The 26,160-nt window shown below is 32.2% G+C and overlaps 2 protein-coding genes across 4 annotated transcripts in view; both read right to left on the reverse strand.

Moving 5' to 3' along the window:
• LOC131949072 (uncharacterized) overlaps positions 1 to 3,337 on the reverse strand; it is an 8,296-nt gene extending 4,959 nt beyond the window's left edge. Inside the window, exons 1-3 of the mRNA XM_059310837.1 lie at positions 3,248 to 3,337; positions 2,048 to 2,111; positions 953 to 1,166 (exon numbers count right to left, since the gene is read on the reverse strand). Coding sequence (XP_059166820.1) covers positions 953 to 1,166; positions 2,048 to 2,111; positions 3,248 to 3,253 — 284 coding nt within the window. The 5' untranslated portion in view covers positions 3,254 to 3,337. The remainder of the gene's footprint in view (positions 1 to 952; positions 1,167 to 2,047; positions 2,112 to 3,247) is intronic.
• A 4,635-nt stretch (positions 3,338 to 7,972) lies between these two features.
• On the reverse strand, positions 7,973 to 25,951 carry LOC131949061 (uncharacterized). 3 transcript variants are annotated; one of them, XM_059310825.1, is made up of 19 exons: positions 25,866 to 25,951; positions 25,565 to 25,628; positions 24,797 to 25,007; positions 22,704 to 22,862; positions 22,152 to 22,274; positions 19,734 to 19,807; positions 19,283 to 19,384; positions 18,577 to 18,770; positions 16,615 to 16,763; positions 16,028 to 16,144; positions 15,331 to 15,502; positions 14,604 to 14,703; positions 12,895 to 12,951; positions 11,351 to 11,420; positions 10,611 to 10,708; positions 9,195 to 9,326; positions 8,433 to 8,534; positions 8,235 to 8,319; positions 7,973 to 8,096 (listed from the first exon to the last, which is right to left on the reverse strand). In XM_059310825.1, exons 1-19 carry the CDS (start codon positions 25,869 to 25,871, stop codon positions 8,000 to 8,002), a joined length of 2,112 nt encoding a protein of 703 aa, XP_059166808.1. In that variant the 5' UTR covers positions 25,872 to 25,951; the 3' UTR covers positions 7,973 to 7,999. The 3 variants fall into 3 exon arrangements, with proteins under 3 accessions (XP_059166808.1, XP_059166807.1, XP_059166809.1); XM_059310824.1 differs by having other exon boundaries at positions 24,797 to 25,010; XM_059310826.1 differs by lacking the exon at positions 22,704 to 22,862 and having other exon boundaries at positions 24,797 to 25,010.
• Between the last annotated feature and the right edge of the window lie 209 nt (positions 25,952 to 26,160).

Consider the following 26,160-nt stretch of genomic DNA (forward strand, 5'->3'; position numbering starts at 1 on the left):
TCAAACTTATAAAAGTTGCAAATCCAAAGAACTTGAAGATAATTTTTTGTTTTAAGACTATATTTCTATTTATTTTCATCATGGCTGATCATTTTCGTAAGGCAAACATTGATTGGCAGTACAGGAACTCCGTGATCGATATTTATTTGTTTATAAAACTTTGCAGATATCGTTTTTAACAACAAAATGTTATTTTAAACCACATGACCCAGTTCTGCCATTTTGTTTACATTTTGTATAGTAAAATGTATGCTACTTTATCAAATGTCATTGTTTATGTCGCGATTTCCATGTGGAACCAAATTCGTTTAATTTTATGTTTTTAATAAGTGTGTTTAATTACCGTAATTTCTAAAACGTCTAATAGTTCTACTCTTTTTTGAAGTACGGAAAAACAAAACCGTCAGGAATTGATAGCCATATTAATTTTAACTACACCGCGCATAATTTTAAAATTATTTTATAGGCCTCTCGAATACCTTTGAGAGTATTAAACCTCCACCTTGAATGCAATTTGAATGTCTTTATAAGTGCATATGATAATAAGGATTTTTTTCTGGATTCGGATATTTATACGGATATAGATATAAAGATATCGAATGTAAAAAAGTTTTTTTTGTATTTCATAATATAATGTTAGTAGTTAATGTTTGTAATAAAAGACCCACTTAATTATGCGGATACTACAAGGATGTTAATGTTGTGGTTAAAATATAATAATATATACGGTACTATATATATATATATAATATATATACGGTACTATATATATATATATATATATATATATATATATATATATATATATATATATATATATATAAATAAAACTATGCATATATATATATATATATATATATATATATATATATATATACGTGTGTGTGTGTGTGTATGTGTGTGTGTCATGTCAAATTACCTTTCACGTTAATTTTTGAATTGTGGGACTTACTTATTTTCCAGACCAAGAGATTTTACAAATACTTTGTATCTTGTTAAATAGAACTCTGTTAGGTAAATCTTTTCTTCCGTATAAAGTGTCCTGGGTTCCTTTATCCTGCAAGTGACGTAAAATGGCACATCCGACATGGTGACCAGATAAAATTCCGCTGTTGCTGAACTGTATCTTGGTACCCCCAGGATAAAATAACTTGAAAATGTACCGCCTAAGGGAGATAAAAGGGCGGCATATTAGATAATGGGTTACAAAATAATTATAAGAATTTGTCAGTAATTTTTACAAGCTTTTATATAACTCACTTTCTCTGTAATCAGTCTTCAGTCTGTCTCACTAGATCGAAACGCCCGAGCGAAAGTTCGGGCACTTCTAACGGATAGATTCGGTTCATTGTTGGTACGTGGATCAAGACATGAAGACAATGCAGCATGCCAATAAATTTGACTTAATTGGATGACTAATTATTTTTTATGAACTAATTAACATGTTATCCAAATTAGTAGGCTGTCTCATCAAACTATTCCGCACTATTAGACGCGCATCATCACGTTCATTAGGGTCGCAATGATTTTTAGTCGTTCAACTCTATTGTAAATTTTTAAAAAAATTAAAGTACTGAAAAAATTCATAAAAAACGTTTTAGTAACAATCCTTTTTGTAACAATGCACTAAAAAGTAGAAAATAAATTATACACTACTATTTAAATAACTATTAAGAAAATAGTACTTTTCAGTGCATTATTACATAAAAGCTTGTATATTTTATTGTATAATATTCAAAAATACATTCCACTTTTGAATACATTACAAATTATCAACAATTATTATATTTACTGTGTGTGTGTGACGACAGACCTTACACATCAGACAATGTCTATTGTTGGTGCATTACCCGAGATATATTCTACTTTTCATCTTGTAATTACAAATTTGTCTCATGCAATTCTCTTTAAAATTGGTAAAATTATGAAATACTAATCTTCAAACTTGATTGCTTTTTCTTCTGCTGTAATTTTTCATCTGCTTTACAAAGTTATTATTTTTGTATTATAAAACACATTTTTGAATATATAATTATAACAATTATACCTGCGTGTACTACAGTACAATGTTGCGTTAGAGTTGTCAAAATAACAGTTAATAGAAACATGATCTGCAATGAAATAAAGACAAGAAATGCTCATTATAACTCAGAACAAATGTTTGTTTTTATTACAGGAAGAAAAAACTTAGGGCAGATGATGTAGATAACACTAGTTAATGTAATCACGACAAACGAAATGATAGTGTTATTAGTTGGAAGCCCAATCGCTATTAATTTCCCAAAAGTAAATGAAGTTGGTACATCCTACGAACTCGAGATCTTTTCTCGACTTCCGGAATAGCAGACTCGCAGATTCAATTTTTAGCTTTGAGTTGGAGGCTGCGACAGTGTGGGTTAAAGAATGGCTGGCACAAATATGACACTACTAATGCTCACATGAGCTTTACTGTAAAATACCGTAAAACGATCAGGTCGAATGGTAGAGCGGACTGATGGTAGTCTGAAAGTCTAGAGTTCGTATTCCGGGCTCGAGCCTGAAGAACGTACCTGAATACACACCGCTCTGACAGGGTACCTGACTCACTTTATGAGTATAAAGACGGGTGGGCGTATTGTAGTTCACATTATCCCTCTGTATTTAAAGTTCGTTGCAACAGATCAACTCTACTTCAACTGCATCATGTTTCATGGATAGAAGCGGTAAAGATGATGATTGAATCACATATGACCTACGGTCATAATACCCAATCGGAACACCTTGTGTTACCTTTATGCATATAGTTATTCTAGTGGTTATTTACTCACACGTTTGAATAAAGGTAAAGTTCACACTAACTAGCTGATGAATAGCCACAGGCATAAATCATGAAGGTCTCCGTGTGATGAATGATAACATGTGGGTAATTAGCTTTATTTTAGTTGATTTGACTTTCTCTCGTGACCAAAGTCTTAAACCAAAAATAAATGTCGATTTAGTGTTTGTATTTTAATTAAGATAAATATTCTGCTTTCTTTGCATTGTCTTGTCCAGTTGGCTTTAATAAAGTAAGACACATGCTCTTTGGTTAAGTGCAATAAAACTTAATAGCACCCATTTTGTATTGCTTAAATTAAAAATATGATGATTAAATAGCATATTATGTAGACTATAAGAGAGAGTAGGCGATTGAAAAAAAAACCAACCGCATAACTCTATTCTTAAAATAACCTCATACCATTATAAAAAACTATTTAAATCGTAATACCTCCATTATAAAAGTTGACTAAAGCGAAGTAGACACAAGAAAATGTCTATTTGTTTATTTGACTTTGTAATTTGCATTGACTGCCGCCGGCCATGTTTCTTACGCACCAACTTCCTCTACATTTTAATGTAAAGTATGTTATTTTCGCACCTACTTTCACGCGCATGATTACATTAGATGAAAACAACTTCTGCTCTGGCTTCTGTGAAACCAACCACAAACAAAAATACAAACCCAAAGAAAAAAAACACTAAAACGAAAAAAGAAAGTACAAAAACGAACCAAATCAAAACGCAACCATTAACGCAAACCCAACCTAAACACAAAGAAAACACAAACGCGAACATAAACGCAAAGTGCTCACAGTCTAGCCCAGGGCAGAATCGCCTGTTTCAGCTTAATAAACGACTATAGTACCCCAACTTATTCATAGTCTTTTGCACTCACTTAAACGAACGTAGGTGCCAAACCAAACCAAATAAACAATTATAATACTCCAAGCTTGTCCGTAAAATACCTACAACATTTGCACTTGATCATCCCCGCTAATTATGTAATTATTTTTTTCCCAACACCAAAACAAAGTAATAAAAAGTAAATTATTTCCCACTAATGCAATGTTTTATAAAGGGAAGTAATTGTGTTTTCCTAATTTATCAAAGGGAAGTAAGTGCTTAAGGACTAAATATAAATAATTTTCAGACATAATTAGAGTTTTTGTAAAAGATGATATTTTTTTTAAAATTGTGTTTAATGAAATGCCGACAATTATTACTATCAGTTTGAAAAATGAAAATTATTTTCCAACACTTTCAACAGTAATTTTTTAATTCATAAATGTAGACTATGAGCATGATAATAATCTAACACTTAAATCCATAGAAGTATGTCAACGACAAACTTTATACAAACATACTGAATTGAGCTTTAAATATTATATAGAAGAATTCTTGTAATTAAATGGTGTTCCAAATTTACCCTTACAGATACAACAGACACTTTTCGGAACCTACACTTGAAAAACATAACACCTAAAGCTAGGGAAATAACATATAGACTAATCTACAATACAACACCGATAGGCCAAAGTCAGACCGCCCACTGCCTACTATGTAGACAAAACACAATAGAAACAGAATCACACATCTTTTTAGAATGCCCCGCCATACAGACAATGAAAAACAACCTTAGGGCCAAAATAACTAGTAAAAAAGACACATACAATGTTGATATAGCCATAACGCTAAACAAACTACCTAAGCAAAAGGACCGGACAGACTTAGAAGACAAAGAAAGGACTTTAGCCATTTATAAACAAACTATTTGGACTAGTAGTAACAGAGCTAAATTCGAAAATTCACAGTTTACGGGACAGATTCTAGATTTAATATTTAGCAGACGACTGGACAAATATGGCACACCAACACACAAACTATAAATAGTAACACCCCAGTAGTAAGTTCACACACAACACAGTCTCTTACGCCTGGCTCGCCTTAAACTCACACACTCAGTGCCCCGTCAACCATCGCGACCCGCCCCTTACCCTCAGCATTCATGTCACGCAACAATGATTCCGCTTTATTGGCCCGCCTTACCCAACTAATCCCCACATACACCTTCCCGCCCCTCAACGTTTCTTTTTTCTTCTAATTTTTGTTTATCCATGTAACTTTTAGGCACATTTTGGCCCACACAACAACCTCCGTCCACACCTCCCCGCCCACCCTTTAACCCCCACCTACACCACCCCGCCCACCCAACAACCCCCACCTACATATCCCCGCCCCAAAATTGTTTTTTTTTCTTTCAATTTTGTTGTTATACCATTATAAGAATGTTAATTTCTCTTTGAAATTGTAGTATTGTACCAACTCTAAGGCTGTCAAGCATGGCAAGCTCTTTTCGTTTCATACATCAGTTGTTCATGCATCAATCACCCCCCACCACTGTTTTTTTCTTTCTTTCAATTTTGTTGTTATACTATTATAAGAATGTTAATTTCTCTTTGAAATTGTAGTATTGTACCAACTCTAAGGCTGTCAAGCATGGCAAGCTCTTTTCGTTTTATACATTAGTTGTTCATGCATGAATCACCCCCCACCTACACCTCCCCGGCCACCCATCAACCCCCACCTACACCTTCCTGTCCCACCACTGTCCTTTTCCTTCAATTTTGTTCATCCATGTAACTTTTAAGAACATTTGACAATTTGGAATTTTCTATATGATAGTTTTGTAATTGCATTATTTATCTCTATTGCCACACATGGCAAACTTTATATTGTGAGCATCAGCTGTCAATAGACACACCATTACAAGATTGTTAATTTCTCTTGAAATTGTAGTATTGTATCACTATGAGGCATTCTTTTTTTGCTCTATATATGTATCATTGTATATTTACCGAGGCCGTCAAACACGACGCGCTCTTTTTTATTTTCATCTGTCGTTCACACATGAACCACCTCTCTAAAATGTATCTTATTATAATCAACTTAACCCCTGTGATGGTTAAATGAATTTGTAAATTGTGTTATTGTTTTAATGCAAATAAAAGTATTTATAAAAAAAAAAAGAATTCTTGTAATCATGCTATAACAAATCTCGACGTTTTACACCTCCGTGAGTCGGAAAAACATAGTTTTTCAATTTCGTCCGAGTGTCTGTGTAAGTATGTGTGTATGTATGCATGTGTGTCTGTGAGGTGACAGGACAAATGATCTCAGGACAAATGATCTCAGACAAAATATCTCAGACAAAACATCTCGCGGACAAATGATCTCAGGACAAATGATCTCAGGACAAATGATCTCAGGACAAATGATCTCAGACAAAATATCTCAGACAAAACATCTCGCGGACAAATGATCTCAGGACAAATGATCTCAGGACAAATGATCTCAGGACAAATGATCTCAGACAAAATATCTCAGACAAAACATCTCGCGGACAAATGATCTCAGGACAAATGATCTCAGGACAAATGATCTCAGGACAAAAGATCTCAGACAAAATATATCAGACAAAATATCTCGCGGACAAATGATCTCAGGACAAATGATCTCAGGACAAATGATCTCAGACAAAAGATCTCAGACAAAATATCTCAGGACAAATGATCTCAGGACAAAAGATCTCAAGGTCAAATGATCTCACGGACAAAAGATATCAGGACAAAATATAACAGGACAAATGATACCAAGGACAATTTATCTCAGACGAAATATCTCACGGACAAATTATCTCACGGACAAATGATACCAGGACAAAATATATCAGGACACGGTGGTAATTTTTATACACATTTGTTTCGACAAAAAAAATTTCTATGAAATATATCACAGTATATATATATATATTTATATATATATATATATATATATATATATATATATATATATATATATATATATATATATATATATATATGTATGTATTATAGAAAATGTGTAGTTGTGTGTCAACTTTTCAGCGATTTCCGGTAACCGGAAGTGGAACTTATTCTACTTTTAATTGTTCAAAGGCCTATAACTTGATTACTGTTTAAGATAGATCAAGGACATTTTATTCTCTGCCTTCTGTCAAATTATGAGTAATTTCCCTTGACCGGAAGTAGTAATTGAAGTAGTAATTTAAGCTATTTCCGGTTTAAAAAAAAAACGCAATCCTTTTTATCTACGAGGTTCTATTATATTTTTAAAAAAGTTAAAATAATTAAAATGAATTAAAAATCACGTTTATATCCCGAGTTGCCATCCCCCGTTGAGTTATATAAGAATATTCGAGAAAGTTTAGGGAAGATCACATTTTTCTTGTCGGATATTTATCTGCTCTACTATTTAAATTATTGTTAGGATGCTTGTATGGTGTTTTTATTTATGTCGGTAGTTGATTGTAGTTGAATTTAAGCACATTTATCTTGAGCTTTTAATACAATCTCTATAAAACAAAAATTAAAATCAAGAAAAACCAATTGTGCTGAGTTTGGTCCTCATTAAACTGTAGTTGGAACTTGTTTTATACGGATTGTTGCGCATAAGTACCAGACATGACATAATCAGCAATCGTCTCCAAAAACACATTTACTTTTTTAAAAATAAAACATCGCAACATTTGATAATAGAAAATAAAATAATTTGCAATTATTCTGTATCTTGCTTGACACATAATTTTTTTTTCTCTGCGGACATTCTCATTTTTTAGACAAGCTTAAAATAAATTACGATCAATATTCATATTTATTGATTAGGTGATTTTATAAGCTAGTTCATCGACCAATTTATCCTCAAAAAACGTTTTTTTTTCACATAAAGGAAAATCAATATGTTTTTAGAACATTCAATGTATGTAATGTAGCAGTATGTCACTTATTATGTAAACTTTTATTATCTCAGCACTGGTCATTGTTGGGTTAATAGTCATCTGTTTCTGATATCAAATCCTTATATGATTATACGAGACAGATAAACTTGGCATCGCACAGTATTTGCATTAACGTGTTTTTGGTTTAATGGACTAATGAGTCGAAACCAAAGAGTATACTATGGACGTAGCTATTGTTATACTCTTTTAAATTTTAAAATGTAGAGTATTACAACCGTATATATTTTTGAAAAATTAAAAAAAAAACGAAGTATTTGTATTTTTAAATTTATTTACAAACTTTACTTAATCTAATCTAAAAATAAATTTGCACTGCATTAAAACAAAAAGCAAAATCCAATGAAATGTCACGAATGACTACTGCTTTTATTTATCCGTCATAATTTGTTCAGTGACTGTGTATTCTTTAGAAGACACACGCTTTACTGTCACAACAACATCTGGCTTCTTCTCCAAGTGTAGCCTGAAGAAATTAGAAAATTTTATTATTTTTTTTAGTTGAATATAGATTTAATATTTATAAAATGCATAATAAGGTTTAAATCTAAATTTGAAAAGAAAAAAATTACAGGAAACATTTATTGTTACATATGAAACCTACCTACTCATACAGAAACCATACAAGGTCCCCAAAAGCAGAACGAGGAATATGTAGTACACAACAGCTGATAAACCCACATCGTATACTGTAAAAAACATAAACACTTTTTAAAATAATTGTACATAAACACGCATGTACTGAACAACATTGAGTACACATACAAATGCAAAATGTGTGCACTGAAGAACAATGGCATACTTGCAGGACATATTCCTTGCACTCGTTCAATGCAGTCTCGTCCATTACACTTCTCGAAACATGAATGTTTACACGCGAGACCGTAGGTCATTTCAGGGCAAGCTGGGAAATAATTACATCATTAATAAATTAGATTAAGCGTCTTTGTTATACCTAAACGAATATTGTGGCGATATACTAAAAAACTTGGCCGATTCTAGCTGAAAAAAGATATGCATCCGCAATGGAGAGAAAATACCGCCTTGTTACGCGGCGATGTTTTCGATGGTACTGTGCATGAGTGAGTTTACAAACAAACCACAGAATCCTAACCCTATCCCTAACCCTAAACCTAATCCTAACCCTATCGCTAACCCTAACCCTATCCCTAAACCTAAACCTAAACCTAAACCTGAACCTAAAGCTAAACCTAACCCTAACCCTAACCCTAACCCTAACCCTAACCCTAACCCTAACCCTAACCCTATCCCTATCCCTAACCCTATCCCTATCCCTATCCCTAACCCTAACCCTAACCCTAACCCTAACCCTATCCCTATCCCTATCCCTATCCCTATCTCTAACCCTAACCCTAACCCTAATCCCTCCCCTAACCTTAACCCTAACTATAGCACTAACCCTAACTCTAACACTTGCGCAGCTAATAAGGTCACCGCGCATGCGCAGAACTATTGTGTTTCGTATTTTCTTCAAAGAAAAATTCTTTTTTTCCGAGGAGTCACTTCTAAAAAAAATGTTTCGCCTACTAGACTAGATACTTACGTGTTGTACATTTTTCTCCCGTCCACCCATCTAAACACGACAGGCACTTTCCTGTGATTAGGTTACAAGCTCCGGCACAATGCCCACATGTATTCTCACAGTAGCGTCCATACTTTCCAAACGGGCAAGGCGCTAAAGGTAAACATTTGACAATGCTTTTGTTACCAAATTGTTTATTGTACCCTATCACTTCAAGTTAGTTACTTTCTATTATAACAAAAAAAAATGTTGTCGAGTATATTTTTGACAACTGTTTTTGTCGTTCACTCTAAAGATAATTTCAAGTAAATATCAAAACATGTTAAAACAATTTTAATTTGTAGAGAGGAGTAGGCTACATTCTATTACATTTAAAAAAAAATTAACTGAGTCATTTTTAGGATAATTTTGAATTTTGTTAGTGTCTGTTATTAAACTTTGTTATAATAGATTTATCAAGTCGCATTTTATTGCAAAATACTTGTGTATAATTTAACTGTAAGAGCAATTAATTAATCATTTAGCCTCTGCCGGTAGTCAAACTAGTATATGTTATAAATAAAATTACCAGAAGGTTGCTAAATCGGGGCAGTATTGGCTCTGATTAGGATCCATAGTGAAGTGAGATACTTGTTAACATTTTCTTAATTATTATGATTATAGTGTATGTTTTAAAAAGAAAAGAGATTAATTTAAATAATTTATGTTTGTTTCTAATTTTATTAACTATAGCTTTAAAGTGTATAGCGTGTGGTCAAATCAAATAAAAACGTTAGTAGTATTGTATTTAAAACTTAAAAGCGCTGATATAAAAACGTGTGAACGAATAGAACTAACCGAACTGTTAAGTGTTGTTCGTAAATATTATTACAACCGGTTTGAAGTTTAGTAACTACCTGAATAATGCGTAAACTTAAGTTTCCAAAATAGAAATAAAAGCGCAAATAGAATTTGAAAATCATTTTATTTTGTCCTATTTCGTAGAAAGATTTTTTTTTTAAAATGCAAACTAATAAAACATGGGCCTTCTATATACTATTTTAAAATTATCAATAATAATTTTTTTAAAATATTCCTGTCCAACTATGTCAATAGTATATTTCTGTCGTGCATTTTCCGAGGCAAGATCGCAACCACTTTTTTAAAAGTAGTTTTTAATACTGAATCATATCGTTTTCTTCATTTTAAATCATTATTTGTGGGAGAATTACAATTTTTTTTTAAAATTAAATATTTTATTATTTTCATACGGACCCAGGGCATGTAATATTTTCGGAAGAAAATTCTGTTTCAAAACAGACAAAAAACTTTTATTTAAGATAGAAATTCTGGTAAAAGCGACATCTATCTTAGCATGGGAATTAAAAAGTGTGACGTTATGGAGTAAGGGTAAATGTCGTCAGAATTTTTCTACAAATGACACAGAACACTACTCACTCATCCTACAGACACGACATTTCTCATTGTTACTCTCTTCCTCATATCCCATACATCTCATCCCTTCGTATTCTGGCGCTGGGTTTTCACACAATCGACTGAAAAACAAAATCGACTAAAAATAAGGTTTTTTTTTTTCATAAGATCGTCAGCGAATTGTTTTTTTTATTCTCATAACCCATTGAAAAAAACATGTTTTTTTTTACATAATCGACTAAAACAGTTTTTTTACTCACATAAAAGACTGAAAAAAGTTTTGTTTCACATAATAATACAATCAGAATCCATTCATAATTCAACTTATTTGAATAAATAGAATAAATGTACATGTTCAAATAATTGACTGTAAGAAAAATTACATAAACACAACTTCAGAACAGTCATACAGATAAAACAGTTAAATTTACTTTGCTTAAAAGAATATTCTCACTCAAAACATGATCAACAGTAATAATAGGAAAACCCAGGATTTTTCATTTTTACGAAACTAAAAGAACATTACAAATCTTGCACCGAAATAAAATATTACTGAAGTCTCAAATGTGGTCGAGTATTTCCAGTTTCGTTTTTTTTTTATATTACTCATTGAAACTCTTACGAGTTGAAACGAGTTGAATTCAATACTATGTGGGTTTTCATATTTTTAAATATTCCAGCTAAAACATACTATGGTCTTTGTTCTTGTAATCTTTTACAACGTACAACGTATAAGGATCTATACATTAAGCTACAGAGATTACCTTCTCTTCGAAAATGTTTCCTCACACCCTAAACAGATAAATTCACTCCATTCACCCCATCCTCCGTCCTCTAAAAAAAACAGACGTTAAGATTACTTCACTAGTCGGATTAATCTTAATAAATCAGTTTGCTTCTGATTTGCATTTTAAAGACACACATATCTAATATATATATATATATATATATATATATATATATATATATATATATATATATATATATATATATATATATATATATATATATATATATATATATATAAATATATATATATATATATATATATATATATATATATATATATATATATATAAATATATATATATATATATATATATATAAATATATATATATATATATATATATATATATATATATATATATATATATATATATATATTATCTATATATCTAATATTATCTATATATCTAATCTTTTTTTTTTATCAAGAGCAAGTTTATAGACACAATAACGTTAATATTAACCATGCAATATTGTAGGTATTTTTAATACTGAACTTTATTTATTCTATACACTTTTATATATATATATATATATATATATATATATATATATATATATATATATATATATATATATATATATGTATATATATATATATATATATATATATATATATATATATATATATATAATTTTATGTATTTATATGTAAATACATGTATATACATGTGTGTAAATACACACACGCACACGCACAAACACACACACACAGACACACACACACACACACACATATATATATATATATATATATATATATATATATATATATATATATATATATATACATATATATATATATATATATATATATATATGTATATTTATTTATTTATTTAATTATACATACATATAAATATAAACATAAGAGGGAGAGTTTTGGCGTAGTATATCTATATATATTTACAAATGCATTTTTATTTTTAAGTCTTAGATACACATTAATGTAACTGTAATGTAACTGAGTGTATTTGAGTAGATATCTACAGTGTTTCTTCCAGACGTTTTCAAGGTGCACTTGATATTTTCGTGGGGGGGGGGGGGGACAACATTTATCGGGAGGGGGGTGGCGGAGACTGGTAAAATTCTATTTCGTTAGGGGGGGGTAGAGATGCCTGGAAGAAACTCTGGATATCTAGCATTATATAAACTCATGCAAGTGTAAAAATTCTGGGTTACAAGGTTTGATTTATGTACAACAAACACCGTCTAAAAACATTAAACTGTACATGCTATCTAATCATTTACAGATACAACGTTAATTAAAGTATTGCAAAATTCGATTTTTAATACAAATAAACAGAAAAAATAAAAATTACTAATTTAATTACGTGTTTTATATCCTCTTGAAAAGACCCCACATAAAAGCCACATTTTGTCGACAATTTTAGCAAATTTATTAATAAATACACACAAGTAAATGGTGTTAACAAATCTAATTGTTCATATCGCTTCAAGCAAAGTTTAGCGAAACTCGTATGTTAAGGTTTATGTGCAAGAATGTAAATATTTACAAACCTTCCCTTCCTCTTGATATATCCTCTCCTATCTTATTATCTCCGTCTTGGTCTTCACCTGTCAAGACATTCAAATACAGTTTCAATTTTGTAAAAATAATATTTGCCTGAAAATAATTAAATTACGCATACACCGGTCATTTATTTATCGGTAACTTGAATAATATTTATTTAATATATAAAGCAATACGTTCTTAATTTCTATAAATTTTAACAATAAACAATTAAAGAGTATTTTAAGGCAGAACGCGCTTAGATTATATATTTATCAGGAAAACAAATTATAAAAAAATTAAAGAGTATTTTTTAGTATATGATTTTATGAAAACACACTGAGGTAATATATTCATCAGGTATACTGTCACGCTATTATTTACTGTTTAACAATTCCGACAAGGAGGGGGGAGGGGGGGGTAGCACAATAAAATATAGAGAGAGCCATGAAACGTTTCATTGTTCACTTGAATTAAAATCATGTGTTCACAAAGTCATGTCATTTCTCAAAATTACGAGGGGGGGGGGGGGGAGGAGGGCGATACCTAATGTAAATTAATAATTATATATATGGCTTATATTTTTTTTATTTGTGTGTGTGTGAGGGTGACACCACGACATCTAGACATCTAGACATTTAAACAATTACACGTATAGACGTACATTTATATAGACATCAATACAGACATCTCGATATCTAGACATCAAGGCATGAAGACATATGTAGTGAACAAGTGAAGGGGGATGAAAGGGTGTGAACGTTGTTTGTACTTGCTACCCTATCCCATTATACATATAGACATATAAACTATAGACATATAGGCATATAGACATATAGACATATTGAAATAGAGACATAGACACATAGAGACATAGAGAAATAGAGACATAGAGACATATAGACATATAGACATAAAGACATATAGACATATAGACATATAGACGTATACACGTATACACGTATACACGTATACACGTATACGCGTATACGCATATACGCATATACGCATATACGCATATACACATATACACATATACACATACACACATACACACATATACACATATACACATATTCACATATACACACATACACACATACACATATACACATATACACATATTCACATATACACATGCACGCATGCACACATGCACACATGCACACATACACACATACGCACATGCACACATACACACATGCACACATGCACACATGCACACATGCACACATGCACACATACACACATACACACATACATACACATATACACATATACACATATACACACATACACACACATACACACATACACACAAACACATATACACACATGCACACATACACATATACACATATACACATATGCACATATGCACATATACACATATACATATATAAACCTATAGACAGACACATAGACATTATACTTCATCGGACATAATTTTTCACATCTAGATATCATACGTCACACAATAAGACACGTCTATGCTTTAGGAAGCTTGACATCTATACTTAAGACATCTAGGTATCAGACCGCTAGACATGTAGATATCATACATATAGATGACAGACATCAAATATCTAGAGAACAGACGTCTAGGCATCTTGAAATTATACTTTAAGACGTCAGACATTAGACATTTATATATGAGACACCAATACATCACACATCCAGACATCAGACATCTTTACATAAGATAATCTATAAATACCTGGAAGATCTTCGTCCACTCTCTTATCACAGTCATTGTCTAATCTGTCCCCTGGCTTAATAGGTCTATAAGCCATAGCAAAGTTGTCGAACTTGCACGACTTCGTAGGAAAACATGGTCTCAATTAATAGATGGTTTTTAAATTTGCATTCATCTTAATTAAACATTATGTAAATTTTTAAAACATTTGTATCTGGTTTGTGTTAATCTATAAAAAGAATTATAAATGTTCTATATCAGGTAGGAAAATATTGTTTGTAATAAATATTGTTTTTATAGATTAATTCGTGTAAAAACACTTAAATCGAGCAATGTCTGATTGCCCGTTTAAAAATTTTCTATAAGCGAAGCATGTCGTAGGTGTTGTCAAAGCATATCGTTATTAGATATAGCTTTATCAACGTTTCAAGTGAACTGAAACAAACTTGTTTTCATAGGACTGTGTGAAAATGGCATCGTAGTAATTGTTATTGTCAACATAGAAACTATGTTTTTAACCATCATCTCTTGTTAATTTTTTTTTCCAAATTTAAATCTGAGCACATTCAAAATACTTTCAATACATAACAATACATAGTACACTTATCAGATAAATGAACGTTGGTATAGATTTAGCTTAATAAAACAAAGTCGGTTTCCCGAGTCAAGAAACAATAATAAAGTTAGCTTTCCGATTATTGTAATCCAGTCTTGTGTTAAATAAAGTGTTTTTTGTATGAAATTTCACCTCGTCTTTGACTACATAACCCACAGTATGTAGGAATGTGCCGCCATCTTTCCAGCCATACAAGTAGAGGCCGAAGTTGTCGTGATTGGTCGAGTAAGCTGAATGCCAGCCGGGTGAGATTTGCAAATACCTCACTTGGTACGTGGTTGTACTCACATCAGACACTATAGCTCTAGAATAAAATCTGTACTTTAATCAAATGTTATAACACTTTGTCAAATTTCTAGTTTATTTATCCAATGTTTATATTTTTGCTAAAATAGCAGAACATTAAAAGATTTTCGGAACATATTTTTGTGATTCTCCATATAAATATATAAATAAATAAATAAATAAATAAATAAATAAATAAATATATATATATATATATATATATATATATATATATATATATATATATATATATATATATATATATATATAATTATATATATATATGTCAACTGTCGAAAGAAAGAAAAAAACAACACCAAACTACTCAACATCCTCTGACATGAAGGTAAACACAGCTCTAGAGTCAAAGCTTACTTGAAACTCGTCTCTAACCTAAATATCCATTTAGTAACCCCTGTCATTAACCTACATAGCCATTCAGTAGTACCCTTCTCTAGCCAAACTAGTCATGAAATAGTCATCGCCCTATCAATCAAGTTTCAGTCGCTCCTAGTCTAACTCAACAAAAAGTCTCAATACTAACTTGTAGCTTAATGCGCGCACGTCGTCAACTAAAATATCGGAATATGTGTCTTTTTCAGCAATCATAATCAGAAAAATTCTCATGGGTCCCACACTTGAATTACTGGGCAATGGTACACTGAGGAGAGAGTGCAACAACGTCAAAGTAAACGATGTTATCAGATCTATATTCCGATACTTGATTAATCATGCTAGTGTCACCTTCGTCATAATCAAATAACTCCTTACACTAACACTAATTCTAACCTTAACCCTAACCGCACTATCCACTAATTAACAACTGTAAACACATACTAGATATTGATCGTAATGTTTTTTTTTTTAAAATAACTGACTCACTTGAAAAAAAAAAATTATGCACGGATTTTCTTTTAATACCGAATTACTGACTAAAAAGACAGACTAGAATACTAACAGTATAGCATAACTGATCACATCACTAACCTAAAAACGTTGCTAAAAATAACTGACTCATCCTACTCACTAAAAAACATGACTTATGCATGTAAAAAAATTGAATTATTTCTTTAAAAATATGACGACTGACTAGGCTACTAACCATATAGCATAATTGACCAAACCACTCACCTGAAAGCGTAGCTAAAGTAGAATAATTGAACAGGAACCAGCCAAGCTAAAGCCATGCTTGACGTACAATCCTTGCCCCTTCCTATATAGTAGCAGGACACACGGCTGTCAGTTTTTATGTGTAATGGGTAATCAAAATCTAAAACAATCTGAAAATAAAATGGCTCATCTAGTATCTAACTATAATGGACATTTTTTTTTCTTAATTAAGACACCATATTATGAAAATATAATTAGTTCTATTTGTCTTTTTGTCTCAAATCGATACTTCAAATTTAAACTACTCTTTCCGTTTTCTTAGTTATTAGCTGATCAGTAATTTAAAAGGAGAAAACCGAAGAAAGTACAAGCTAAGAAGAGTTATCCAATAAGTTTCAGAATATCTCTTTCATTGTTGAATAGGTTGTGAGGAATGATATAATTAATTTTACATTCTTCTCTCTGTGTGATCTCATAGATCAACCATATTTTAATTCTAAACCTAGTAAAACACTGAAGAGCCTGGTATGTCGGACTTTCAAATCCCCTACATTATAGCGTGGTGAAGGTGAGTTGCAAGACTGCCGGGAACCTAAACGGGTCTGCTCTCAACCCTAACCAGATATTTTGACTTTAAGCTGCGGCCTTCACGTGGCTTCGGAAGAGTGCCATTAGTAGGACCAAGCTCATAACCCCACTAATGGGTGCGGAATGGCTGCTGGTAGCCAACAGTAGCTAGAGGTTTTTGATCTGGCCGAATGCCCCCCCCCCCCCCACACACGATCAAGCCGGGTACGAGTCGACGGAAGTAGCGACCGATGTGTAGGAAACTCTAGTGGTTCGGGGTTTGCTACACTGAGGCCTGTCTGGCTAATGGGAGTCCAATTCCTAAGCCGATTTTCGTATTAGGGAGGGGAGTAAAACGCTGAATACAAATAATTGTAACACAATAATATCAATTATTCAACATGATAGATACGTCGTATGTTCAGAAGAGAGTGCTTAAGAGCTGCTGTGTGTGTAAAAAAGGGGGGGGGGGATTTGATATTGTACATGCTGAAATAGTGGTGTATATGGCGTATTGCAGCCAATACAATATGTTTTTGTTCGTCTGTTTTTCTGTAACACGATATAATATAATAGATATATGGACGTGCTTCAATTATGCAAATTTAACATAGCTACTCAAATTCGATGCAAATTAGACTACTTCCTTTTCTTCTTCTGTGTTCTTAATTTTATTATTGGAAGAGATCCCTTCCAACACAATTAAGTATAAGTGTCAACTGTTTATCTTTGCTGATTTAGTCAAGTGTGACCTGTTCTGGGCCAGAAAATTATATGTTTTTCTTGGCGTGTTAATTTGTAATATTCGTAATCAAGTGAGTAATTTGGGTGGATTATTTTCTTTTTGTGATTATTTGATTATTTTAGGTGTAAGGAAATAGGTATGACGCCGTAGGCACCTGGAAAGAATAATATTATCAGAACATACTCATGTTAGGCTTTTCAATTTTTTGCTTTTACGGTGTGAAAAGCTTTATCTAGTACGTGTTACTATTCATATATTTTATTATTTATATTTTAATTGCTTCGTATGGGTTTGTCGCTAACTTGGAGAGAGGAGGTAAGTAACAAGCGGTTTTCTGACTCTGAAGTTTTGTATATCTGTGTAACAAAGAGAGATACTGAGGAATCGCAGGTCACGTGTATGTTATTTATAGAATAGCGTGATGTTGCTGTTTTGAGCTTAGCATTATGTAAAGCTCTTATTTTTTTTTCTTAAAATATTTTGTAAATAAACATATAATATAATATATAAATATATATAAAGAAACATAATATATATATATATATTATGTGCGTTAACATTTACAGTTTCACATGGGTATAATTGTTTAGGGTAATGCTTAGACGACAACGGGTAGCAATGTTATAAAAAGAGAGACTCACTGCAACACAACACACTTTACGTGACAATACCTTTCTGCTTTCACTATTCTTGAGGTACAGTGTTTGTTCTCCATTGATTACAATTTTAGTGTTAAGAGCCCATACGACAGCTATAATTAACTCATCATGGAGAGTTGTTGACTCCATTTTCGCCATTGTAATCCTACTAAAGACCACAAATTCCATCGGAATATTATTATCATAATCTACATAGTAGCCGCTCTCTGTAACAATATGATTAAATAAATTGGATTATTTCTCAACTGTATAAGAGTAAGACATAATTTTTAATACCATTGAACCTGACGGAAAAACGCGTGTCGAAGAGTTTACATTCACAGAAGAAGCGTTGCGATTTGTTGCCATGCAAGGGGCGAACTTTCAGTTTCGCGCCCTCTCATAACAAGGGCCGTAATGGAATCTTTTTGCTCATACTGAACATTAATTTAATGTTAAAAGTATAAGATAAGCTGAACATTTTGAAACAATATGGATAGCTTCATTTACATTTTCAAATTAATACAAATATGAATATTAAAAAAGGTACGAAGTTGTACGAATATATATATGTATATATATATATATATATATATATATATATATATATATATATATATATATATATATATATATATATATATATATATATATATATATATATATATATATATATATATATAGACATATTAAAATTACGTGTGAGAAATTAAACCTAAATTATGCTCAAAATACGAACCTATAAAAGGGTAATTCGTTTTTTCTAATTCACAATTGAAATGAAAGTTGTTCTCACAAGTCACAATAATCACTCCAAAGGCTCCTTGCGACGCTAGAAACGCTTGAAAGTAGACACATTAGAGTGTAATCATATTTTTAATCATCAGATGTGAACGTTTAGTATATAGGCCCTTCACATAAAGCAAGTAGTTTTCATCCAGAAATCAGACATGCATTTAACCTAATCTAGTTTTAAAGTCATATATATATATATATATATATATATATATATATATATATATATATATATATATATATATATATATATATATATATATATATATATATTCTTTCATTCGTAGACGACAATTCTAGAAGAAGCCAAATGTCTAAAACGAGATAAAACGGGCAGTTTATTATTGATTTTTTTTTCTTTACATTATAAAAAGTATAATAAAAAGGATACCCACCTCCGCCATCATCGTCATCTTTTAAATATGAATCATTACCACAACTTCCAAAATCAAAAGTTGCAAATTCTTCCCTAAAAACAAATTACAATGTTCACTATATATATATATATATATATATATATATATATATATATATATATATATATATATATATATAGTGTGTGTAATGATGTGTGTCTCGGCTTGTGTGTGTTTGATCTTTATACAGCCTAACATCTTTTATCCAATCCAATTGAGGAATGCTCCTAGAAAAAAATAATGTTTATTGAGCGCGCCCGGTATTGTAAGAATTTTCTTAACACATCCCTGTGTTAAGAATTATATAATTATTATATATTTATACATATATATATATGTATATATAAATCAATATATACATTAAAATGTGTCTGTCTGCCTGTGTGTTATTAATGTATTAATACACTTTTCTTCCTATTGTCATGAAGCTTTGGGGAGTTTATGAAGTTGTTTCAGGGAAGTTTGCTGCGAGAAAAAACTTAATATCAAAAGGCCGCGGTCCGGCTGGGTGTGATTGGACGATCAACGTTTCCGAGTGGCTACGTCTTGAACAGAGGGTCACGTAAACTAAGTGATTCAACAGTCAATCCGCGTTGTTTGAAATAAAAATACCTTGGGCTAATCTAATATATAAAGTTCAATTCTAAATGTAACATGTTTGCAAAGTGTAATAGGTTTGTCGTGGATACTTCAATGGATTTAAGTGTTAGATTATTATAGTGCTCATGGTCTAATTTTATGAGTTAAAAAATTACTATTGAAAGTCTTTAAAAACAAATTTCGTTTTATATTCTTAGAATAATAATTTTAAATTATGAACATTACATAAACAATTTTAAAAGTGTATCAACGTTTATAAAATTTCTAAAATTGTGTCTGAAATGTATTGACTGCACAGTTACTTCCTTTTAAAAAACCATTAAATCGGGGGAAGAAAGAATTTACTTTTTATTACTTTGTTTTGGTGTAAAGAAAAAAAAAATAATTACATAATTAGCAGGGATTGATTAAGTGCAATGTCGTTGGTAGTTGTAATACTGCCTTTTATTTATTCTATACACTGAACATACTGTTCACTAATTATTTTTTAAACTCAATAACATTTAATAAGCCAGGTCCTATAAATCCTATATGTTTATTTCTTTCCATTTACGGATAACCTTGGAGTATTATAATTTTGTTCACTAAATTGAAACATGCGCGTCCGCCGGCGCCCTTGCACGGTTCGATTTGGCGCCCTGGGCTATCATGTGAGCGCTATGCTGCATAATTTTGTTTTAAACAGTGCGATAGACTATGGATAAGAAAGGTTACTATAGTCTTTAAGTGAATCGAATCCGAGCTAGACTGTGAGCACTTTGCGTTTATGTTCGCGTTAGTGTTTTCTTTGTGTTTAGGTTGGGTTTGCGTTAGTGGTTGCGTTTTGATCTGGTTCGTTTTTGTTCTTTCTTTTTTCGTTTTCGTTTTCTTTTGTGTTTTTTTTTCTTTGGGTTTGTGTTTGTATTTGTGTTTGTGGTTGGTTTTGCGTTTGGATTAGGTTTGTTTTCGTTTGCTTTTTCGTTTTTTTTTTTTTGTGTTCGTATTGGTGTTTGTGGTTGTGGTTGGGTTTGTTGTTAGGTTTTCGTTTTCGTTTGCTTTTTTGTTTGTTTTTTCTTTGTGTTTGTATTTGTGTTTGTGGTTGTGGTTGGGTTTGTTTTTAGGTTTTTGTTTTCGTTTGTATTTGTAATTGTGTTAGCGTTATGTTTGCGTTTTGTTGTTTTGGTTGGTTGTGGTTTGGGTGGGCAATACCGGGTTTATGATGATTATTAAACACACAGGTAATGGTCTTTAAAAGAAAGGTTTTTCACAGAAGCCAGAGCAGGGCCAGGCCGGGACGGCTAGTCTTTAACTAAATCAAAAGAGATTGATCCGCCACTCCCGGGTTGTCAGAGTTCTAGTACGTCCGCAAGCACTATCATGAGGACATTCGTGAATTAATCAAACCCGGTGCCAGCATGTTCGTATAACCGGTGGCTCCTGAGAGTTCCACGTGACCCACCTTACCCCGTGGGTGATCAACGTTTCTACTTTACCCTTCAGGAAATTGATTAACGTATACTGAAGATCTGTTGTTGTTTATTTTTACTGATTCAATAATATTATGCATGCGTTTTTACAATGATAGCAATAGATATGGAAAGAAAATTAGGTCACGTGTATAAAGATACTTAATTTTTAAAATTCAATGTTAACAAAATGTGTGTCTTTGAATTTTTTTTCTTATGAGATCGCAGCAGTGCGTGTGACGGGTACGCAAGTATAACAAAGAAAAATGGGACTAAGATGTATTAAGATAGATATAAAAAGCAAAAACAAAATATAAGTAAATATAAGATAAATATCACAAAACATTTCTACCGTCTAGGCTCCTTTTTATCTGTCGATTCATAATACCCATTATTCTTGTTGTAGAGATAAAGAGTGATGAAGTTGTAAACATAGGTCGAAGCAGACATGACTAGGAGTTGTCTTGCGTAGTTCCTAGAGGCATATACTTAAGTGACTTAGGGGTCTTCCATAAATTTTAGGTGGTGTCTTGCTTTTTGTGATGACGTGTGATGGAGGGGGGGGGGTTAAAAATCGTCCAAAAAAGCGTGACGTCATTTATGGATGACCCCTTATGTTTAATGTAATGCCTTATAAAATATAATCATTATCAGAATATAGTGTGAAACATTATATGTTAGAATAACAGTTTCTTTTGGAACTTAGTCTAAATACTAGTAGAATGCGTACGTTTAATTCGAAACAGTTATTTATTATTACAATATTTACACATTTTCAAATGGTTACAAAAAGAAATATAAGCTAAGTTTAACTGAGTTTGTGTTATCAAAAATTATTAGGGAGGATAAGCGAGTCGTAAATTTATAAATTATATCCAAAGGAGAAGAACTTTGTTCGTATTACCCGAACCAAGGGAGATAAAATAATGTATTGAAAGATGTCACGGGTAGAGCCAGCATGGAATCGATCCAGTAGCCAGTCCGTTTATCGATGATCAGGACCGTAACAGCGAAATCGTATTCATACTTGGGGTTTTCAAATACAATCGATCTGTAAATCTCGCTGTTTACATGTCAAAAGTGTTGGGTAAAATGATAATAATTAGACAATAAAACATTAGCAAAACTTCATTCACTTGTAGATTATTACATTAATTCGTTCGTTCATTCGTTCACTCGTTCATTTGTTTAATCGTTCATTCGTTCATTCGTTCATTCGTTCATTCGTTCATTCGCTCTTTCGTTCATTCGCTCATTCTTTCATTCGTTCATTCCTTCATTCGCCCATTCGTTCATTCGTTCATTCGTTCTTTCGTTCATTCGTTCATTCGTTCATCCTTCATTCGTTCATTCGTTCAGTTGTTCATTCCTTCATTCGTTCATTCGTTCAGTCTCTCATTCGCTCATTCATTCATTCCTTCATTCCTTCATTCGTTCACCCGTTCATTCGTTCATTCGTTCATTCGTTCATTCGTTCATTCGCTCATTATTTCATTCGTTCATTCGTTCATTCGTTCACTCGTTCATTCGTTCATTCGTTCATTCGTTCATTCGCTCTTTCGCTCATTCGCTCATTATTTCATTCGTTCATTCGTTCATTCGTTCATTCGTTCATTCGTTCATTTGCTTAGTAGATTATTTTTTTTCAAAGCTCCATATTTCAGTATTTCTATTGTTCAGTATTTCAATTTTTGGCTGAATTATGTAAGTTTAGGTAGATGTGTATCGATAGGTATGTGTAGGTGTGTGTGTTATAGTGTGTGTGAGAGAGTGTGTATGTGTAAGTGTGTGTGAAATTGTTGATTTGAATGTGCAAGTAAAGTAGGCGTGGTTTTCTCAATTTTGATATATATATATATATATATATATATATATATATATATATATATATATATATATATATATATATATATATATATATATATATATATATTAATACTAATAGTTTCGCTGTCTGTCTATGTATCTATCTGACAAGAACGCTCTAGAGAAAACACAAGGAAAATAAAAACATGCATAGTAATTCGAAAAACGAAGTATGACGTCGACACATTTAGCACAGAGTAGAAAATAATCTCAAGCCGGATAGTGCACACATTAATATGACGTCATTGATTATCGAGTAAACATTCAATACAAAGGCAATTTGGTCTAATCTAAGTGGTTTGCGTGAAGAGTTTCTTTCATACAATTCTTCGGGTAGGAACGAAGCCCCACCCCCGCGTAAGAACGTCTGAGCCCCCCCCCCCCCTCCCCAACTCAAAAGAAATTTCCTCATCGATACTCTATAATAAAATTACCGCCTAATTAATGTGTCTAATCTAAAAAGTGGTTTTCTTGCAATGGGACGGTAGACATGTTTTTTTTTGGGGGGGGGGGGGGGTGGAGGGGTGGGGGGGGGGGGTGGTGTGTGTGCGTGGGGGGTGGTGTGTCGGGGGGGTGGGGGGTGGTGTGTGGGGGGTGGGTTGGTTTCAGTGTTTCTTTCAGACTTTTTCCTCACCGGAGAGGGGTAGGGGTACTTGAAATTTTCGGGGGCGGGGGTAGAATTTTCTGGGAGGGGGCGGACACTGGAAAAAGTGCATAATTATATTTCGTTGAATGGGACGGTAGACATGTTTTTTTTGGGGGGGGGGGGGGGGGGGGTGGAGGGGGGGGTATGGGGGGCTTGGGGGGTGTGTGGAGGGGGGTGGTGTGTGTTGGGGTGGGGGGTGGGGGGTGGGGGTGGGGGTGGTGTGTGGTGGGGGGGTGGTGGGGGTGGGGGTGGGGGTGGTGTGTGGGGGTGGGTTGGTTTTAGTTTAGAGAAAAGAGACAGCACTATCAGCCTAGCGCCCGTTGTACCCTTCCTCAACGGGCCATTTTTCTCGTATATATATATATATATATATATATATATATATATATATATATATATATATATATATATATATATATATATATATATATATATATATGATATACTAATTTTTTATATATTTATTTTTTAATTAAATGTTTTACCTAAGTGCAATGTCTAGTGATTTTACAACCACTCTGTTTCTTGTTAAATACAAATCAGTTGGGTAGACCTTGTCTTCATAAAGAGGTGGTTCTACTTTCTTTATCAAACAGGAGACGTGAAAAGTCTCGTGGGACATCGTTACCAGATGAAATTCCGCTGTAGCTGAGCTGTATCTCGGTACCCCCAGAATAAAATAACTACCATATGTACCTGCTGGTGAATTAAAAGGGCAACATTGTCATAAAAAAATATGTGGTACAATAAAAATATTCAGCTCATTATATTTAAAAAATATAAAATTCGAATTTTTCCATAATTTAATTATTTCCATAGTGCATACACATTTTGCATTCAATTTTATCAATATAGGCTTATTTGATTGCATTTATCGGACGACTTTTTTTTATTACGTGTATTAATTATACGTTTTTTTACTATTTAACTAATAGATAGAATCTAATTATCTCTAACAACTGATTAATTATATATGCTTTAATTCAATATATTTTTAATGCTAGATTATTTTCTGTTTGACTAAATTTAGAACAAAACTCATCGGTGTCTTCCTAACTTATGTGAAATATCCATGAAATTTCTTCTCTACTTCTAACCATTTTTTACTGTTGTTTAGCTTTAAAGTGGATTAAATAAATTAATAATAATCTTTATATTCGATATATTTTATTGAGTTATTTCTCTATTGAAATTATACTTTATTTCACAAAGTGTTACATTAAATTAAAAAGATGTAATAAAATGAATATTACCTCCGCGTATAATTATCAATTGGTGCGTTAGAGTTGTCAAAATAAACACTAATTGAAAAAGAATCTGTCAATAAATATAAAAATGTTGGAACATTAGAAAAAGATCATCTAATTTTGATTACAAGAACTCAACAACATAGGCCACATTGTATAGAGAACACCAGGCTATGTAATCACGGCGTATGAAAAAGTTTCATTTCTTCTATACCCAATCAACTAATATCTCTAATGTAAGTCAAATAATGTTATACTTAAAATGGTAATAAACAATAATACAAAATGCACCAATATATAGATATACCTCCATTTCAAAAACTTGTGATGAAGTGTTTGTTAATTAAAGTTAATAAACCGAATTGACTACACTCCGTGTCAGCCATGTTGTATACGCACCTCAATCCTGTGTCATAAATCTATATTGTTAAGTGTTGTTTTTTTCGCACCAACATTGACGCGCATGATACAATGTGGATAGCTAACACCTCGTCGCAATCTGTTTTACAATCTGAATTATTGCTAGATATCTTTTATTGTACGTTATTCTAATGGCTGGGGGTATAAAAAATCGAGAAAGACACTTGCCCAAATAGTGTTTG

This window comes from Physella acuta, unplaced genomic scaffold (genome assembly GCF_028476545.2).
Source record: "Physella acuta isolate Inbredline_101_S28 unplaced genomic scaffold, ASM2847654v3 ptg000672l, whole genome shotgun sequence".
In the NCBI taxonomy this organism is placed as follows: Eukaryota; Metazoa; Mollusca; class Gastropoda; family Physidae; genus Physella; species Physella acuta.